The 15716-nt window shown below is 34.7% G+C and overlaps 2 protein-coding genes across 8 annotated transcripts; one reads left to right on the top strand and one right to left on the bottom strand.

Annotated features, from left to right (window-relative positions):
* The first annotated feature begins 730 nt into the window (after positions 1-730).
* On the top strand, positions 731-8908 carry LOC103488509 (histidinol dehydrogenase, chloroplastic). 7 transcript variants are annotated; one of them, XM_051080271.1, is made up of 17 exons: positions 731-867; positions 1039-1171; positions 1918-2039; positions 2141-2193; positions 2304-2376; positions 2543-2644; positions 2727-2828; positions 3278-3349; positions 3481-3543; positions 3677-3718; positions 4225-4284; positions 5442-5552; positions 5833-6003; positions 6806-6896; positions 7545-7824; positions 8061-8132; positions 8675-8908. In XM_051080271.1, the coding sequence occupies exons 2-16, from the start codon at positions 1045-1047 to the stop codon at positions 8113-8115; spliced, it is 1524 nt and encodes a 507-aa protein (XP_050936228.1). In that variant the 5' UTR covers positions 731-867; positions 1039-1044; the 3' UTR covers positions 8116-8132; positions 8675-8908. The 7 variants fall into 7 exon arrangements, with proteins under 7 accessions (XP_050936228.1, XP_050936224.1, XP_050936226.1 ...); XM_051080267.1 differs by having other exon boundaries at positions 8052-8132; XM_051080269.1 differs by lacking the exon at positions 8675-8908 and adding an exon at positions 8249-8571.
* LOC103488497 (putative germin-like protein 2-1) lies at positions 8803-11138 on the bottom strand. The gene is made up of 2 exons (XM_008447279.3): positions 10811-11138; positions 8803-9467 (listed from the first exon to the last, which is right to left on the bottom strand). Exons 1-2 carry the CDS (start codon positions 10926-10928, stop codon positions 8932-8934), a joined length of 654 nt encoding a protein of 217 aa, XP_008445501.1. The 5' UTR covers positions 10929-11138; the 3' UTR covers positions 8803-8931.
* Between the last annotated feature and the right edge of the window lie 4578 nt (positions 11139-15716).

The following is a 15716-nucleotide window of genomic DNA, read 5'->3' as shown; positions in this document are numbered from 1 at the left end:
TTAATTGGAAAACGTTGAACAACGGTTGTTGAAAGTTGGTAATGGCCACGTCAAAAAAATGTTTGTCCGAGATTCGTAAGCAATGGTAGACAAAAATTTATGGCCAGCTATCAACAAAAAACAATAGCTAGAAGAACAATGATTGGAGGTTAGTCTACAATAGTCGGCTAAGTGTTTGGCCAATAACGGTTGTCGGAAAACGATCATCTGAAGTTTAGCCGACAATGCTTGTCGAAAACCAATCATCGAAGGTTGGTCGACAAAGGTTGCAGGGGAAATGGTAGACAAAAATTAGGCATGTGAAAAACGATCGAATGTTCACTCTAGGCTGTTGTCAAAGATTGATTGACTAAGATTGTCTGAAGTGGTAGTGAGAGATTTTTATATAAATTAAGAGAAATTAACCATTAAACATCTAAAATTCCATTTTCTTTTTTAAAAATCCATTTTACCTCGTTGACGAGCACAAATTGTTTCTAAAATAACTTGTTTTTTAATTTGACAATTTGGAAATAAACACACACTAGTCTACGGAAATGAATTTCTCATATACAACATTTCAAATGACGAATTTATTTTCAACAAAAATCAACAATCCGAACCGAACCGTTCGGATTGTTGGAATCAGGTTTTGTTACTACTCGAATCGAACCGTTCGGTTCGCAGTTTGCCCGAACCGATTCATTTTGTGTTAGGTTCCACGTTTCCAAATTTCATTTCATCGCTTCAGGTTCAGCTGCCTTTTGTAAATCAGTCTCAACCGTCAGTCTCATTTTTGTTAATTTTGGGCACATAATCTTCTTCCATCGTCGTCATCTCCGCCGCTTCCTAGCCGGTGCTTGCCGTCGATAAGGTCCATCTTCAGTGGTAATCCCTCAAATCATACTTTCGTTTATTTCACTCCGGATTTGTTCTTTGTTTTTCATTTTTGTTTGATGGTTACAGTGTTCGAAATTTAGGTGGTCCATATAGTTTCTTATTTTTTATGGGTACATTTCACTAATTTATGAGGCCACACTCTGATCAATCTGATTGAAGGTGATTATGGACAGTCAGATTATACGCTTGAATTGGAGGTGCAATTTCTTGGTTCAACAACGTAGGGCGCGGAATTTTCGAACTTTGTGTGTTCCGAAGTCTGCTTCTTTTCAAACTCCTGATTTTCCCGGAGGTATGGTTCTGTATTCCTGTCTCTACGTGAATATTGATGAAGTCTTTACTTCACGAGGTCTTTAGCAAATTCTGTATAAGTTTATGTCTTGCATTTGATTGAACAAGAAATTACAAATGGCTTCCGAGGACGCTGGTTTGTTAAATTTCAGATATTACCTAGATTTGGATCGTGGGATGAGGATACCATGGTCGTTATTCTACTATTTTCTTGGAAGACTAGGTAGCCAGTAGCCCTTTTTTTGCTAGGAAACATAGAAATTTCGTCGATAATCATGACATTACAAAAAGGCAAGACTATCTGATGGATTACCAAAAGGTTTTCGGATAGGTCACGAGATTTGTTTAGCTATAATTACAAAGAAGGCGAACTCAATTTACCCAGTTAGGTGACTACAACAAGAATACAATGGATGTTAAAAAATATTGAGGGTCTCGTTCCTTTTCATTGAAAAAACAAGAGTTGCACTCTAGCTAAACACAATATCTTCTTCCACAAAAAAGCCTTAGTAAAATTCGGCCAAAGAATCTTCTTTTCTTTATTGAAAGGACACCTAATGAACAATAAAGGCAAGTTGTTTTGAGCGTTACATGGAAAAGTAGTCTGCCAACCAAAAGCTTCAAGATTGTAGTTTTTAGCGTCCAAATTCTGATTGTAGTTTAATGCACTTGGGAGAAATTTTGTTCTTAATATCTTCCTGCCTGCAACTTTTTATTGTTCACTGTGTGGTATTTTGTTTCTATCAGGAATTTTGGTTAAAGGCATAAAGTGTTCAATGAAGTCTTATAAGTTATCTGAACTTAATCAGGATGCTCTCACTGGTCTAAAGGCCCGTCCTCGTATTGATTTTTCTTCAATATTTGGTGTGGTGAGTTTTTGTTTCATTACTGTTTTCCATATCCTGGAGTTAACTATAATTTTAAACTCCAGTTTCAGTTTAAAACTTCTGATTTTAAATTCTATGTTTAGGTCCAGCCCATTGTTGATGATGTTCGAAAAAGAGGTGATGCTGCAGTTAGAGAGTATGTGATTCTTATTTATTAATTTCATCATATGTATACTATATTTAACTCTGAAACATTTTGGTTTGTGTGTAAACATAACCTCTTGGCAAATTTGCATTATTTTGCAGCTATACTGCAAAGTTTGACAAAGTTGAACTGAACGAGATTGTTGTTAGTGTCTCTGACCTGCCAGAGCCAGAGGTAACTTCGAATAAATTCCGCATCCATGTATTTGACTAATTATGCATCTACACTACAAAATGAATTTTTTTTTTTTTTGTTTTGGAGAAACATAATTAACCTGGACTTCTTGGGTTTTTTCTTCTCATATTGATAATTGGCATTTGTAATTTTTGCTTTCACGCAGCTTGATTCGGCTGTCAAAGAAGCCTTTGATGTAGCTTATGACAATATATATGCATTTCATGCTGCCCAGATATCGGTGGAAAAAAATGTTGAAAATATGCCTGTAAGTTTGTATCTTAATCTGTAATCTTATCAGCTATACAAGCTCTTAATCTGTATTATAAGCTTTTTACTCAATTTTTCAGGGGGTAAAATGCAAACGGGTGGCAAGAAGCATTTCTTCTGTTGGTCTCTATGTTCCTGGGGGAACTGCGGTTTTACCTTCAACGGCTTTGATGCTCTCTATTGTGAGTTATCAGTAGCATAGTTGCTAAGGATGATCATGTACAATTTAATTTTTGTCACGTTTGCTTGTTAGGAATGAGAACTTGGGAATGACCTCATTTTCTACTATTCATATCTACATTACATACTGAACTTCTAATATAATATGGGATGATTTCTGCCTCACTCCAAAATTGAGTCATTCCATTGATCCTGAAGGTAAGGAATGCTACACTCATATTTGTGAATCTCTCTACTTTTTACCGTCTCATTTGTTTTGGGACTCACATTAGTTTAAACTTGATTTAAATAGTGTATCAATGAATTTTATCAATGATTACACAAATATTCATTCTCATTTCCAGATTTTTTATTTCGATGTATCTTCATACTCATTTCTCATTAATAAATGTGCCCTTAATGTAAGACTTAACCTGATGCATTCATTAACGTTTCTTTTTACTGGCGTCAGCCTGCTCAGATTGCTGGTTGTGGTACTGTTGTTCTTGCAACACCTCCCAGTCAGGATGGCAGCATATGCAAGGTATCTTCTCTACCCTTACATGCTTCAAGTTTGTCCTGTTTTGGGAAAAAAGGCACATATACTAGCAATAGGCGAGACACTTATTTCTAGTTATCACATGCAAAGGGACTGACTGATGTCAATTTCTTTAGGAGGTGCTCTATTGTGCGAAGAAGGCTGGTGTGACTCACATTCTTAAGGCAGGAGGAGCTCAGGTGATATGGAAACGTGCATGGCTGTCAAAAATACATATTTTAATTTATGAATGTACATTGGCTAGACGGATGGTTGAGTTTGGTTTTGTGATATTAATAAATATTTCTGACTGCTTGACCCTTTTTGTTGTAGGCTATCTCTGCTATGGCTTGGGGGACAGAATCTTGCCCTAAGGTGATACTTCTTCAATTTTTGTCATTTTTATTTTTATTTACCATATAGTGTTGGAATCCTTTGATTTATACATCAATAAAATTTGTTTATGGAAATACCCAATTCAGTCAGAACTTTCTAAAGATAGTCAATTTTGTTTGTAATACTTGAACCGGCATATGAATATGCTCTATATAATATCCTGTATGGCCGTATCATATATGAGAATTTTAGCAGATGGATTGTTGCAAATTCAAGCAAGAAATAGAATCTTTAAGTCTGGAGTATTTGAAACATGAGATAATAATGTCTAGTGTAGATGTAGTCTCATGGTAATGCCTATTAAACTTTTTTGCACTGTATTTGATAACAATAAATCTATTTCTTTTATTGATTAATTATGATATGTTTTTGTTAACATGCATTCAAGGTTATATATATGCAGTGGGATATGTACATAGTTATTATTTTATGATAATATATTTTGGTTGAGCTTCATTTGGAGTTAATTGCTTCTTTGTTTGCAGGTTGAGAAAATTTTTGGCCCTGGTAATCAATATGTAACAGCTGCCAAAATGATTCTTCAAGTATGAGTTTTTTTTTCTGGCATCTGCGTTTTAAAATTTATTTATTTTTATGAGAGGCCTGAAGAACGTCTAACAATATTGTAGTTTCTTATTCACGGGTAGTCCAGTTCAAAATGGAGGTTGTTCTAGTCCTAGATCCTTTTCATGCAATAATGGTCATAGCTAGAGATGAAAATATTCCATGTGATGATACCTGGCCCCAGGGGGATCTGCCTCAAGCGGGGCAGGGTTTTCCCTTTTTCGCAAAGGTGGGAAATTATTTTCCCATTTTAGTTATTGGGATGGGGATTGGAAATGTGTTCTGTCAACGACCGTGTGCCTTGATCTCGATCTCCTATCTGTGTGTGTGTGCATATATAATGGGAATGATATATTTGGCCCGAAAAAGAAAATAAAAGTCCAACAACCAGTAATACAAAATTGAAAAGGAGAAATTTCTAGGAATCCCGCTCCGATCCACCACCAAATTATGGTCACTTTTGCAGGGATAGGGAATGGTTTGAGGGGTGCGAAGGGGATGAGAATGTATTTTCTGTCCTGGCTTTGCCCCAGTGTATATCAAAGCTAAAGGCAATAGAGTGTAATAATCTTTTGAGGTTTAAGCGCAAGACGCAAAAAGAAAAAAAATGTGGATTTTTTTTGTGAGGTGCGTTATATATAAAAGTACTATATAAATAAGAGAAAACATAGTTGAAGTGGGAATAAGAAAAAGAAAACCCTAGACTGAGGAATTTTGCATTTTGTCTTAGTATTTTTTCTCAAAGAAAGTTGTTGATTCCATAAAAAAACTGTGTGCCTCGCCATTGTACTGCCTTTTCAAGGCAAGGTGCCAAACTTGTGCCTAGATCCTAGGCACGCACCAGGGAGGGTTTTCTAAAACATTGGTCTCCCATGCATGGGTTAACGAAAGCACACACATACATCAAAATAAACTTATTTAAACAACAAAGTTAAAAGAAGCTTTCTGGATCTAAGTAGAAGAGAAAAATTTAAGGCTGATATATTCAGTTTAAGATGGATTATAAAAATATTGCTTTCTGTACTGATTTTTTTTTTCTTTTTTTAAATATTTGAGCTGTACTTAAAAAGGTTAAAAAACCTCATTTTCTTGAAGTTTGATTAGCATTCTAACCATTTGGGCATTTCTCCTGGGACAGAATAGTGAAGCGATGATCTCAATTGACATGCCTGCGGGCCCTTCAGAAGTTCTGGTTATTGCTGATAGATATGCCAGCCCCGTTCATCTAGCAGCAGATCTGCTTTCCCAGGTGATTTCATAGCGACAACAACCCTTAATAGTTAATAAACTTCTGTGGTTAACATGGGATGGGAGCAACAAATCCCTAAATATTTTTAGACAAGAAACAATTTCTTTGATAGTATGAAATTACAAGAGGGGGAAAGTCCCTCAATATTATTCTTCACCTTTGGACAACAATTTTTGTGAAGGAAGCTTTTTCTTGTTCTCTTGTGTTGCATGCAATTAATGAGTTACTTAGTTCCCTTTGACAATTATCTGTATCTAACATTTCAGTTAATAATATGTAGGCCGAGCATGGCCCTGACAGTCAGGTAGTTCTTGTAATTGCCGGTGATGGTGTGGATCTTAAAGCTATTGAAGAAGAACTCAGTAAACAATGTAAAAGTCTTCCAAGAGGAGAGTTTGCTTCAAAAGCCCTGAGCCATAGTTTTACTGTGTTTGCTCGCGATATGGTGGAGGTTTGTTGTCTTGGATAAATGGCTTGAGTTTTTATCCAATCCACGTAAGGAAATGCTAATGTAAACTGGAGGTTATCCGCATAAGGAAATGCTGATGTAAATTGGAGGTTTTGGTTAATCATGGGAACTTATATGCCTTAGATATATGGAAATTCAAATTTAATTAGGCTAGTAAAAATAAATCAGTCATGCATTTAATTAAATGGTCATATCAATATTGATTAAGGTGTGACCAGATACGTTGTGACCATGTTGATATTTAGCATTACTTTTTGACTGCCACTATCAATGTTAGTTGTTAGAGGCAAAGAAATAGTAGTATGCTAATAATATATCAAGGGAATCTGTAAACGTACATTAATAAACACATTTTCAAGGACAAAGCCTCATATTTTGATAGTTCTTTCGGACATGTGACTTATATGGCTCTCTTATGAGAATTCTCCCCTCATTTGAAGTAGAATTTGACTCCTCTTATTGCCCATTGGAAGTTTCTTTTTGTTAGACTTCCTTGGCTAATAGGGTTCCTTCTTTTGTAATTGTATCCTATCAATGAAATGTAGGAACCGAAGTTTCATATAATATTAATAATAATGTGTTTCGAACTGACAGAGAATTCCTGGAAATTTTCTTGGTACTTTTTCTTCCTGCATATAGATGTACATACACCATCAATTAGAAATATGTGCTCCAACCCTGCCTGTTATTGATTTGTTTCATAATTCATTGACCATATTGTTTCAGAATCGCTACAGCACTTCATGACTTTTGGAACATAATAGGGTTGTTTTTTTATTCTCAGGCAGTCTCCTTTTCAAACTTATATGCACCTGAGCATTTAATAATTAATGTCAAGGATGCAGAAAAATGGGAGAGTTTCATTCAGAATGCAGGTAGCTGTTGAGAGTTTTTATTTTTATTTTCTAGTTTATTCAACCTTGTACTTCGCACTTTACTAGCTTTCAGGCTATTACTAGGGGGTTTCTATATATATTATTATAATTCCTTATGATAAATAAGAAACAGAGGACTAAAGAAAAATTACTAGCTTTCAGGCTATTACTAGGGGGTTTCTATATATATTATTATAATTCCTTATGGTAAATAAGAAACAGAGGACTAAAGAAAAATGATGGAGTTGCATCTGAGTTGGGAGATCTGCATCCGTTGTAACCATCAAGTGAGAATAGTTGCAAAAGGACTTGGTAGGACATATGTTTCTTAGACTTTGAAAGATCATAATAACGTTCATCAAACAGAAATTCAGTTCAACTGTTCCCCTTGGACTTTAGACCCTCGTGCTATGAATTTGCATTTGCTAATGCAAATTTGGTCCAGAGTGACGTAAATGCTAGTCAATTGTTAATTATCCAGTTAATGTTGCTTTGATTGTTATTTGTGACACATAATTTGATGTAGCATGCAGGCATAACCAACTTCTCCCAGTTGGTTGTCGCTGGTTAATTGTGATTGTTAGTGGGACAACTTTTAATAATAACGGCATGTCCTTCATAATGAACTTTGTTTTTCTTACGTTGCAGGTTCTGTCTTCTTGGGGCCATGGACCCCAGAAAGCGTGGGAGATTATGCAAGTGGGACAAATCATGTTCTTCCAACCTATGGTTATGCACGGATGTATGGTGGAGTTTCGCTTGACTCGTTTTTAAAATACATGACAGTACAGTCTTTGACAGAGGAAGGTTTAAGAAAACTTGGTCCCTATGTTGAAAAAATGGCTGAAGTTGAGGGACTGGATGCCCATAAAAGAGCTGTAAGTCTTCGATTGAAGGATATTAAAGCCAGGCAAATCTCAAGTTCAAGGTGATTGTCTAGATACCTCATGTAGTGCCTATTTATGGAAAATTCAAACCCAGATTTTGACTATTCATTATGAAATTGTTATTACTTTTTTGGCTGCTCTGGTTGGTGTAAGATGACATAAGTCTTGAATCATGTTTGATCAATGACTCTTGAACCTTGAGATGTCAGTGAGTGTATAAACACCATTAGAAAGAAATAACCTTTACAACTTTTACCTTTAAATCTAGTGCTTTCAGATTTTTTGATCATTGGAGAGGTTTCAAGCTGTTTAAAAGCACTTGGTATGGTTGATGATACCATAACACCTGGTAAGTACAACCACTTATCCTGTCTGTTTCTTTAAGAAACGATTACATTGACATAAGGTTACAATAAAGGATGAGAAAATGATGCCAAATAAATTTTGTAATTTAATGGCATAAAGGGCATTGACATTTTAATTCTCGGAAGGAAAGGCAAGTTTTACACTGGGAAAGGGCCACAAAGGAGTCAAATAGCCCATGGCCAAAGCATAAGAAAAAGCTCTAGTAAAGTGGAGAGCATCTTCTTTTTCCTCGTCCTTGGACGAACCAGATGTGGATAAGACAAAACTTACATAAGATACCATCATAAGAATAATTTACTTAGATGTTTGTGATTATCAGTTTGGTTTTATTCTTTTAGATTGGACTCCCTTTGTTGACTTATTTTTCTTAATGTTCTTGTAAATTCTTTCATTTTTATCGATGAAACTCGATGTCTACTTAATGTTCTTGTAAATTCTTTCATTTTTATCGATGAAACTCGATGTCTAACTAAAATGAAAAATTCTTAACTAAGATGTGGCTTTGTGATTCCATTTCTCTTGCAGAGAGGGCACATCACTTTTTTACCATCTTTGAACCCTCATCCCACTCCTGATATATTTTTTTAAACACCTTGGTACATCTTGAAGAACTTTTACACACTGCTAATATTATTGGACCCTGGGAGATTCGCTTGAACTGCTAATGATAAAAAAAATTCATTGCATGTACTGTGTATGACAAACAAGCGGATGTAAAAGATTCTTCTAGAACAATTTCATGTATCAACTCTTCTGTCATTTCTGATTTTTAGATATCTAATCTAGAACTTAGTTTGAAGGTAACCAATAACTTGTTTATTGATTTGAAAAGATTTCTCTAGAATGTCACTGGAAATATTTGGAGTAGACCCAAATACTGCATTTGCAACTATTATAACTCCTGGGTTTTGGCTGCTGAGAGCAGCAATAGCAACTGCATTGGTAGGACCTGGATTTCTCTGATAGTGAACAAGACCAACAGGAAAGACAAATGCGTCGCCCTTCTGCAACACTTTCCCTATATGCCTATTTTCAGGAAATGATGTGATGAATCCGACTTCTAGACTGCCTTCCAAGACAATCAATATCTCAGAAGCTCGAGGGTGCGTGTGCAGAGGGTTGATGCCTCGGGGTGCATAGTCTATTCTAACGATGGAGATGCCGAGCGTGTTGAGTCCTGGCATTTCTGATGGAGTAACTGGAGTCACTTGACATCCCAGTGCATTAGATGTGTTTGCTGCAATGTGAAGTCCACCGAAGGAAAAATCATCAGCTACAACTTGCTTTGGATCCTTGCAGGTCAGTCCATTTAGTAACACTGCATTCGATTGCTAACAACATCAGCTGCTTTAGTGGTTAGGTTGATAAGTGAAAAAAAGGTTAGTGGAGTCCTATTAGAAACACGGAAAAGGACATCGAAAGAACTACTTTATATTTTTTTCTGAAAGATACAGATAACTTAGAAAGAAAGCTTTTCATGATTATCATTCACAAATTTGATAAGGATGCTAGCATGAAGGAATGAACGAAAGAAAGAAAAGGGGGGGAAAAAAGGAAACTTGGAGTCAAGAATATTCATGTTCACAGGACTAGTTGCAAAAATACAGTGCACAAATGAGATACATCAGCAGAGATGAATATGATTAGTCTCATACTTGTGTTGGCTGTATGCTATGAAGCACATACACTATAGTGTTTATTTAGGACATGCTTCAGACACGTGTTCAACACAAATTGTCGTGTCCTATTTTTAATTTCAGACACGTGGGACACGTTTGGGGCAGTTTCTAAACACGCCTGAAAAATATTTTTAAAGAGAAAATGGTGTAATCTTGGATGTTGGACCCAAAATTAAAGGCCAAATCAATTACATCAACTAGGATTTTTAAAAAGAAAAGAAAAACCCATTTATTTAAACGCAAATAAAAATACATATACATAAAAATACTGAAGTTAGAAACCGAAACATGTCACCTCCTTTAATTGTTAATTAACTTGACATTTTATATTTTTTTTAGTAGAGTGCATTTAGTATTTATGTTAAACTTAGATATTCTAAGAAAATAATAATAGAAAAATAGTGTATCCCTATTTTTCATGCCCTCTTCTTAAAATTGGTGTATCCCCATGTTGTGTCATTCTTATTTGGTCGTGCTTCTTAGGCTATATGGTTGTAAAGAAAATTGTAGCTAAGACAGATTGCTGAAGATTTAGAGAACAAGAAGGAACTAAGAAGACGCTCTTCTTTCTCTTTGAAATGTGTTAGATGGTGCTAGTTCTCAAATTACCAATTGACTTAAAAGTTTAAGCTAGTAGATGAAGGTAAATTTAATATAATATCTAACATTTTTTCTCAATTGTGAGCTCGTGATATGAAAGAAGGCTCAACAAGTGGAAATGAATATTAATTGAGGAGGAAATATAATATTGTAGAGGCTTGAACTCAGGACATCTTAGACTGCACTACCTTGATATCATCTTAAATCACCTATTAACTTAAAAACTTAAGTTGCTAGGTGAAGGTAAATTTAATATAATATCTGATACTAGTTAAGTTTCTAAACCTCTATCAATTCAATTTTGTCTTATTAGCAACTCAGATAAATATGTTAAACAAGGAAAGAATAGGACCGAAAACAGGCAGAGTAGATCAAACAATACCTGTAGTTCCATTATCTGCTACACAAAAATCTTGAATCGGATTCTGGTCAGATGCCAAGGCAACAAAGAAGGAAAATGCTAGAAATGAAATAGTCAATATACAACCATTACTGGCCATTAAAAACAAGGAAGAGATAATGAGTCTGGAAGTTTATGTTGAGAAAACAGGAACAGAAGGAAATATTGAGTGAAATTTACACAATGTTTTAAGTTTGTGGGAGAAGGAATAAAGAAGCTGAGGTATTTATAGTAAGAAGTTCAGAAATTGGATGCAAAATGAATCACTGTGAAAAAGAGTCAGCAAAGCTGTTTTGGTGCCTAAAAGGCCTAGACCTGTGGCTTTTGCTGTAATGTTAAGCTAGAGAAAGGCTTACTAAATCAAATTTGTAAAGGAATGCTTTAGTTTAGGAGTGACCCCAATAATCTTTTTTTTGTTGGCTTTTGGGAAGAACAAAGTTATGGGTCTTTCCCATGCGCACTTACATGTAGGGAACAAATGGACCCCCATTCTCCCTTTGGTATTCACAAATTATCTGTCCGTCTTTATTCTATTTCTCATTTTTCATTTTCTTTATGGGTGTTCTCTTGTATTGACATGAAAAGGTCATCTTTTTTTTTTTTTTTTTTTTTTTTTTTTTTTTTTTTTTTTTGAAAATTGTTCTTAGAAACTGTTTTCTTCATTTGCTTTCCATGAATTTGATGGTCATTTTTATGGGAGTTTATCAATAACTCACTTGATTGCCCTTGAACTCCGACTACCACATGTTGAATTCTATATATATGTATATATGTATATGTATATATGAGGTGTGGAGCTTTAGGATGTGTAAATGACCACATAATGTCTGATATTAAAAAGCATTCAATCATAGTTTTTAAGAGTTGTCTTGTAGAACAAGCCGACTACCAATCATTTGACTTATTCCATCATTGTAAAGTTCAAAATTTAAAAGATTTCTTTGATAGCTCATGTGTTTAAAGTTTTTTTTTTCTTTTTTTGGGTAGTGTTGTTGTATGGAATGATTCAAAATATTTGGGTAGAAATGAGATTAGACTTGTTTTATAAATTTTAAAATTGAGTTTTTTGCTTTCACTTTCTCGTTCTCTTGATCTTCTTTCTCTCTTACATTTGCCCGTATTCGACACTTCCCATCTCGATCTCTTCTTGCTTTTGTTGGCAACACCCTGTCTCATTCTTTTCTCATCTCTACAATGTACTTTGGTCGCCTTTCTCTATTTCACTCTCTTTCTTTCCGATGTCTTCATTTTCTCTCACTCACATTACCCCACGCAATTCGATCTTACTTTGGCAATTTCACTTCAACCTGTTCTACTCTGGTGACTCCATTGCTACGATTCGAAGGCCAATGAAAACTCTACAACTAGGAAAAGAAAAGGAGAAAGGGAAAATGGGAAAGAAGAGGGAAAAAGAAAATTAAGGGTAATTTGGTCATTTTATTGGAGGGCAAAATTCTTAAGTTTCATAATGTGGAGTCGTGGACAGTTGATGATGTCTTATTACTATTATTATTATTATTATTATTATTTTGGTCATGTATTTGGACTTCTATACCATTTCCCTAAATAACATCTTTATTTCTCATTTTTCTAATTTTTTAGAATTCTCATTGGCCAAAATCTATGCATCTTTATCAAATTTAGAATTAGTTTGGAATGCAATTCTATTTTTAAGTTTTTCTAAAAACATTAAAATAATCTAAACGAACTTGTTTTTAAAGAGATTAAAAAATAAAATTATAGTCATATGGCCTCTGCATATTTATATTACTATTCACTCAAATAATTGCATATTTTGATGAAGTTATCAATGAAATAAAGCTTAAGCATGTGACCTCATTATGCACAACATTCATCATCTTTACAGGTTACAGTCTACATTTTTTAGAATTTTATGTGTAGTTTAAATTTTTTTAAAAGTATTCAAATGATATTGAAAATGTAATACCGCTGAGTCTATTCGATAAATAGTTAATCGACATATTTCTAAGATGAATGTAACAAATCTACTATAGGAGAAGTTGTGTATGTTAATTGGATATCATTGATGCTACTTAAATTAAATGGTTAGGTAAGCAATGGATTTGATATGTAGTCTTTCTTTAAAGCATCCATATCCTTGGTGGAAGATTCGAGTTATTTGTTATCTTATAAATCATGAGTTTGCCACTTGGGTCTCTTTGGAGGTTGGTAGGAAAGTTAATATACATCTATTTCAATTTCATTCATATTTCTTTTGATGTTAATGAAATTCGATAGTCGTTTATTTTTGTGAAATTCCTTGAGAGGTGAACAATGCTACTTGTTTCATTGGAGCTTTGACTTTTGTTCAAATTAAGGGTGTTTTTTTTTATATAAAAATATGTTTTTTCAAGATTTGACTTTTGTTCAAATTAAGGGTGTTTTTTTGTATAAACAAATGTTTTTTCAAGATTGTGTTCTTTTTAATTAATATTCAAGGTGCGAAAGATTTTTTGTTTATTCAATATAGTTAGATTTTTATAAAACAATTTTGAGGTCATTGGATCTTATCCTTTAACACATATCAATCTGTTGACGCATATCTTTTCTCATTAACCGAAGACAATTTGGAGCCATTTGGAGCTATTATACCCTTCACATGAATTTGAAGACAACTAAGTTTATTTAAACTATAAATGAGCAGTGACTCAAATTTATTTTAAGAAGAAAAAATGGTCTCTCATCTCTCTTGCCCTTCTCCACCCGCCAGACCATAGTTGTTCCTATACCTTGCCTACCACCAGGTGGTCCACTTCCTCCTCCCTTTTACCCTATTTGATCTATCCATAACTTGTGATGGTCAGCGTGTGAAAATAACGTAGAAAGGGAAAACTTCATCACGACTCATTTGTATCTCTTGGAAAGCTCTCTCATGGATGTCCTCTTCCTTCCATACATCGCACTATGAACCCTGCAACTGCAAGTTCTTCAAAAAGTTCTTGGATAATGGAGCAACCCTCTTGCTGGAAAAATTACAAAACAAAAATGGTTACTATGTTGAAATCACTCTCTTCTACCACACGAAACACCAGACAAAATTGTTTATTCCATTGGAGGAAAATAAGCAAGGATGATTCTTCTTTTACTCTCTTCTTGTTGACTATGTGACCGGTAATCTTCTAAAACACCTAAAATCCTATGTTTCTCGGCGATTTGAATTTTCTATAGACCTTCCTAATATGGTGGGAATTAATATTCCACGTGAACAAATTCCCTCCCATTTATGCGCCTCACAAAATCACCATCAACCCTTTAATCAGCCATTATTAACGATGGTTACTCTCTAATAGGGATGTAAACGGGTTGGGAGACATTATCAACCCAACCCATATTTTCAGGTTGTATTATTATTATTATTATTTCTAAATTTTAATGTTTGTAAATGGAAATCATCAACCGTAATTCGAATATGTTTTGCATCAAATTAAATAATAAAAAAAAAAAACTTTCAGAACTTAAGATTATTTAAATTTTGTTAAATAAATAAATAATAATTAAATATAATATATATATATATATATATATATTATATTAATTTAGGTTGAGTTGGGTTGATCCGAATTTTTCAACCCTTCAATTCGCAACCTAACCCGAAAAAGATCAAGATTTTCAACCAAACCCACATTTTAAACTAACCCAACCCAACTTATGTAATATGGTTTGGGTAGTCCGGGTTGTCGGGTTATTCTTACACCCACTTTCCAAGCTAATTCTTCCAATTTGCCTGAAGGATCAAAACATGTGGCAATACCTAAAAACTAGCAGCAAACATATTCTGATTCGAAAGCCTACTTGACCAGCTCTATCTCTACAAAAGATGATCTTGCCACGCTCGTTGGAAGATTCTATTTTTGGAGAAAACCCAAAAGAATCCAACTTCCCAATTACTATCTTACCCCATGTTTCTGCCGATTTACACAACCTGATACATCATCCTATCCCACCGACACAACCTTCAACTAGCGACATCCCATCAACATCAACAGCCACCCCTATCAAGTCTTTGAGATATGGCTTCCATACTTTTGCAACATGGCTTGTGTGTCATGGCCATCCCCTCTTTCCTACCAAAATTGAAGAAGTCTTACACCGCTGACAGTAAACGTATTAAACTAGAAAGGAAACTTCAAACTCTGGAATTGTCAAATTTCAATGATAAATCATCGACTTTAGCCTATAGGGAGGGTTCTGAGGTTTCCGAGGTTGTTAAATGAAGATCATCTCATGGAATGTTCGTGGCTTGAATTTCTGGAAGAAATGTGCCCTGGTTAAGGGGTTATTGCAGCAACAAAGCCCAAGTATTGTTGTTCTCCAGGAAACCAAAGTTGATGATCTTGATTTTTATATCATTAAATCCAGTTGGAGCTCCACGTTTATTGGCTGGACAATTCTTGATGCAATTGATACTTCAGGGGGCCTCCTTATTTTATGGCGTACGTGCACTTGATTTCACTCTTCTTAAGGTTATACAGGACCTCTATACAATTTCTATACATCTTTCCTTGGCTGATGGTTTTTCTTTTTGGCTCCCAACTATATAAGGCACATCCGATGATATGTATCACCTAAATTTCTAGCAGGATCTTAATGATTTAGCTGGATTGGGAGGCAATTTTGGGATTATTTGTGGTGATTTTAATGTAACCAAATGGTCCCAAGAGAAATTACATGATAAATCTATTACAAATGACAACGTTGTAGACTTAAATGGTTCACGAATGGAGATTAAAACACTCGTTTTTTCACTGTATTGTTGCCCGCAAAAGGTAAAGTTTGATTTCTAAATTCTCTCCAAAAGCGGTCGGAGCTTATTAACTATGGATAGTATAGAATCTGATCTTGAGATTTCTAAAAAATCTATTTAGGT

This window comes from Cucumis melo, chromosome 12 (genome assembly GCF_025177605.1).
Source record: "Cucumis melo cultivar AY chromosome 12, USDA_Cmelo_AY_1.0, whole genome shotgun sequence".
Taxonomy (NCBI): Eukaryota; Viridiplantae; Streptophyta; class Magnoliopsida; order Cucurbitales; family Cucurbitaceae; genus Cucumis; species Cucumis melo.
Note: the sequence above shows the minus strand (reverse complement) of the source record. Positions and strands in the feature narration are given on the sequence as shown.

Bases quoted from the DNA above. Each gene is read 5' to 3' on its own strand.
- LOC103488509 (XM_051080267.1), top strand. From the start codon at position 1,045: ATGGACAGTCAGATTATACGCTTGAATTGGAGGTGCAATTTCTTGGTT. The intron at 2,194-2,303 runs GTATGTGATTCT...ATTATTTTGCAG, and splicing joins GGTGATGCTGCAGTTAGAGA to CTATACTGCAAAGTTTGACA. The intron at 3,544-3,676 runs GTGATATGGAAA...TTTTTGTTGTAG, and splicing joins TTAAGGCAGGAGGAGCTCAG to GCTATCTCTGCTATGGCTTG.
- LOC103488497 (XM_008447279.3), bottom strand. From the start codon at position 10,928: ATGGCCAGTAATGGTTGTATATTGACTATTTCATTTCTAGCATTTTCC. The intron at 9,468-10,810 runs GTATTGTTTGAT...AATCGAATGCAG, and splicing joins AGCAGATAATGGAACTACAG to TGTTACTAAATGGACTGACC.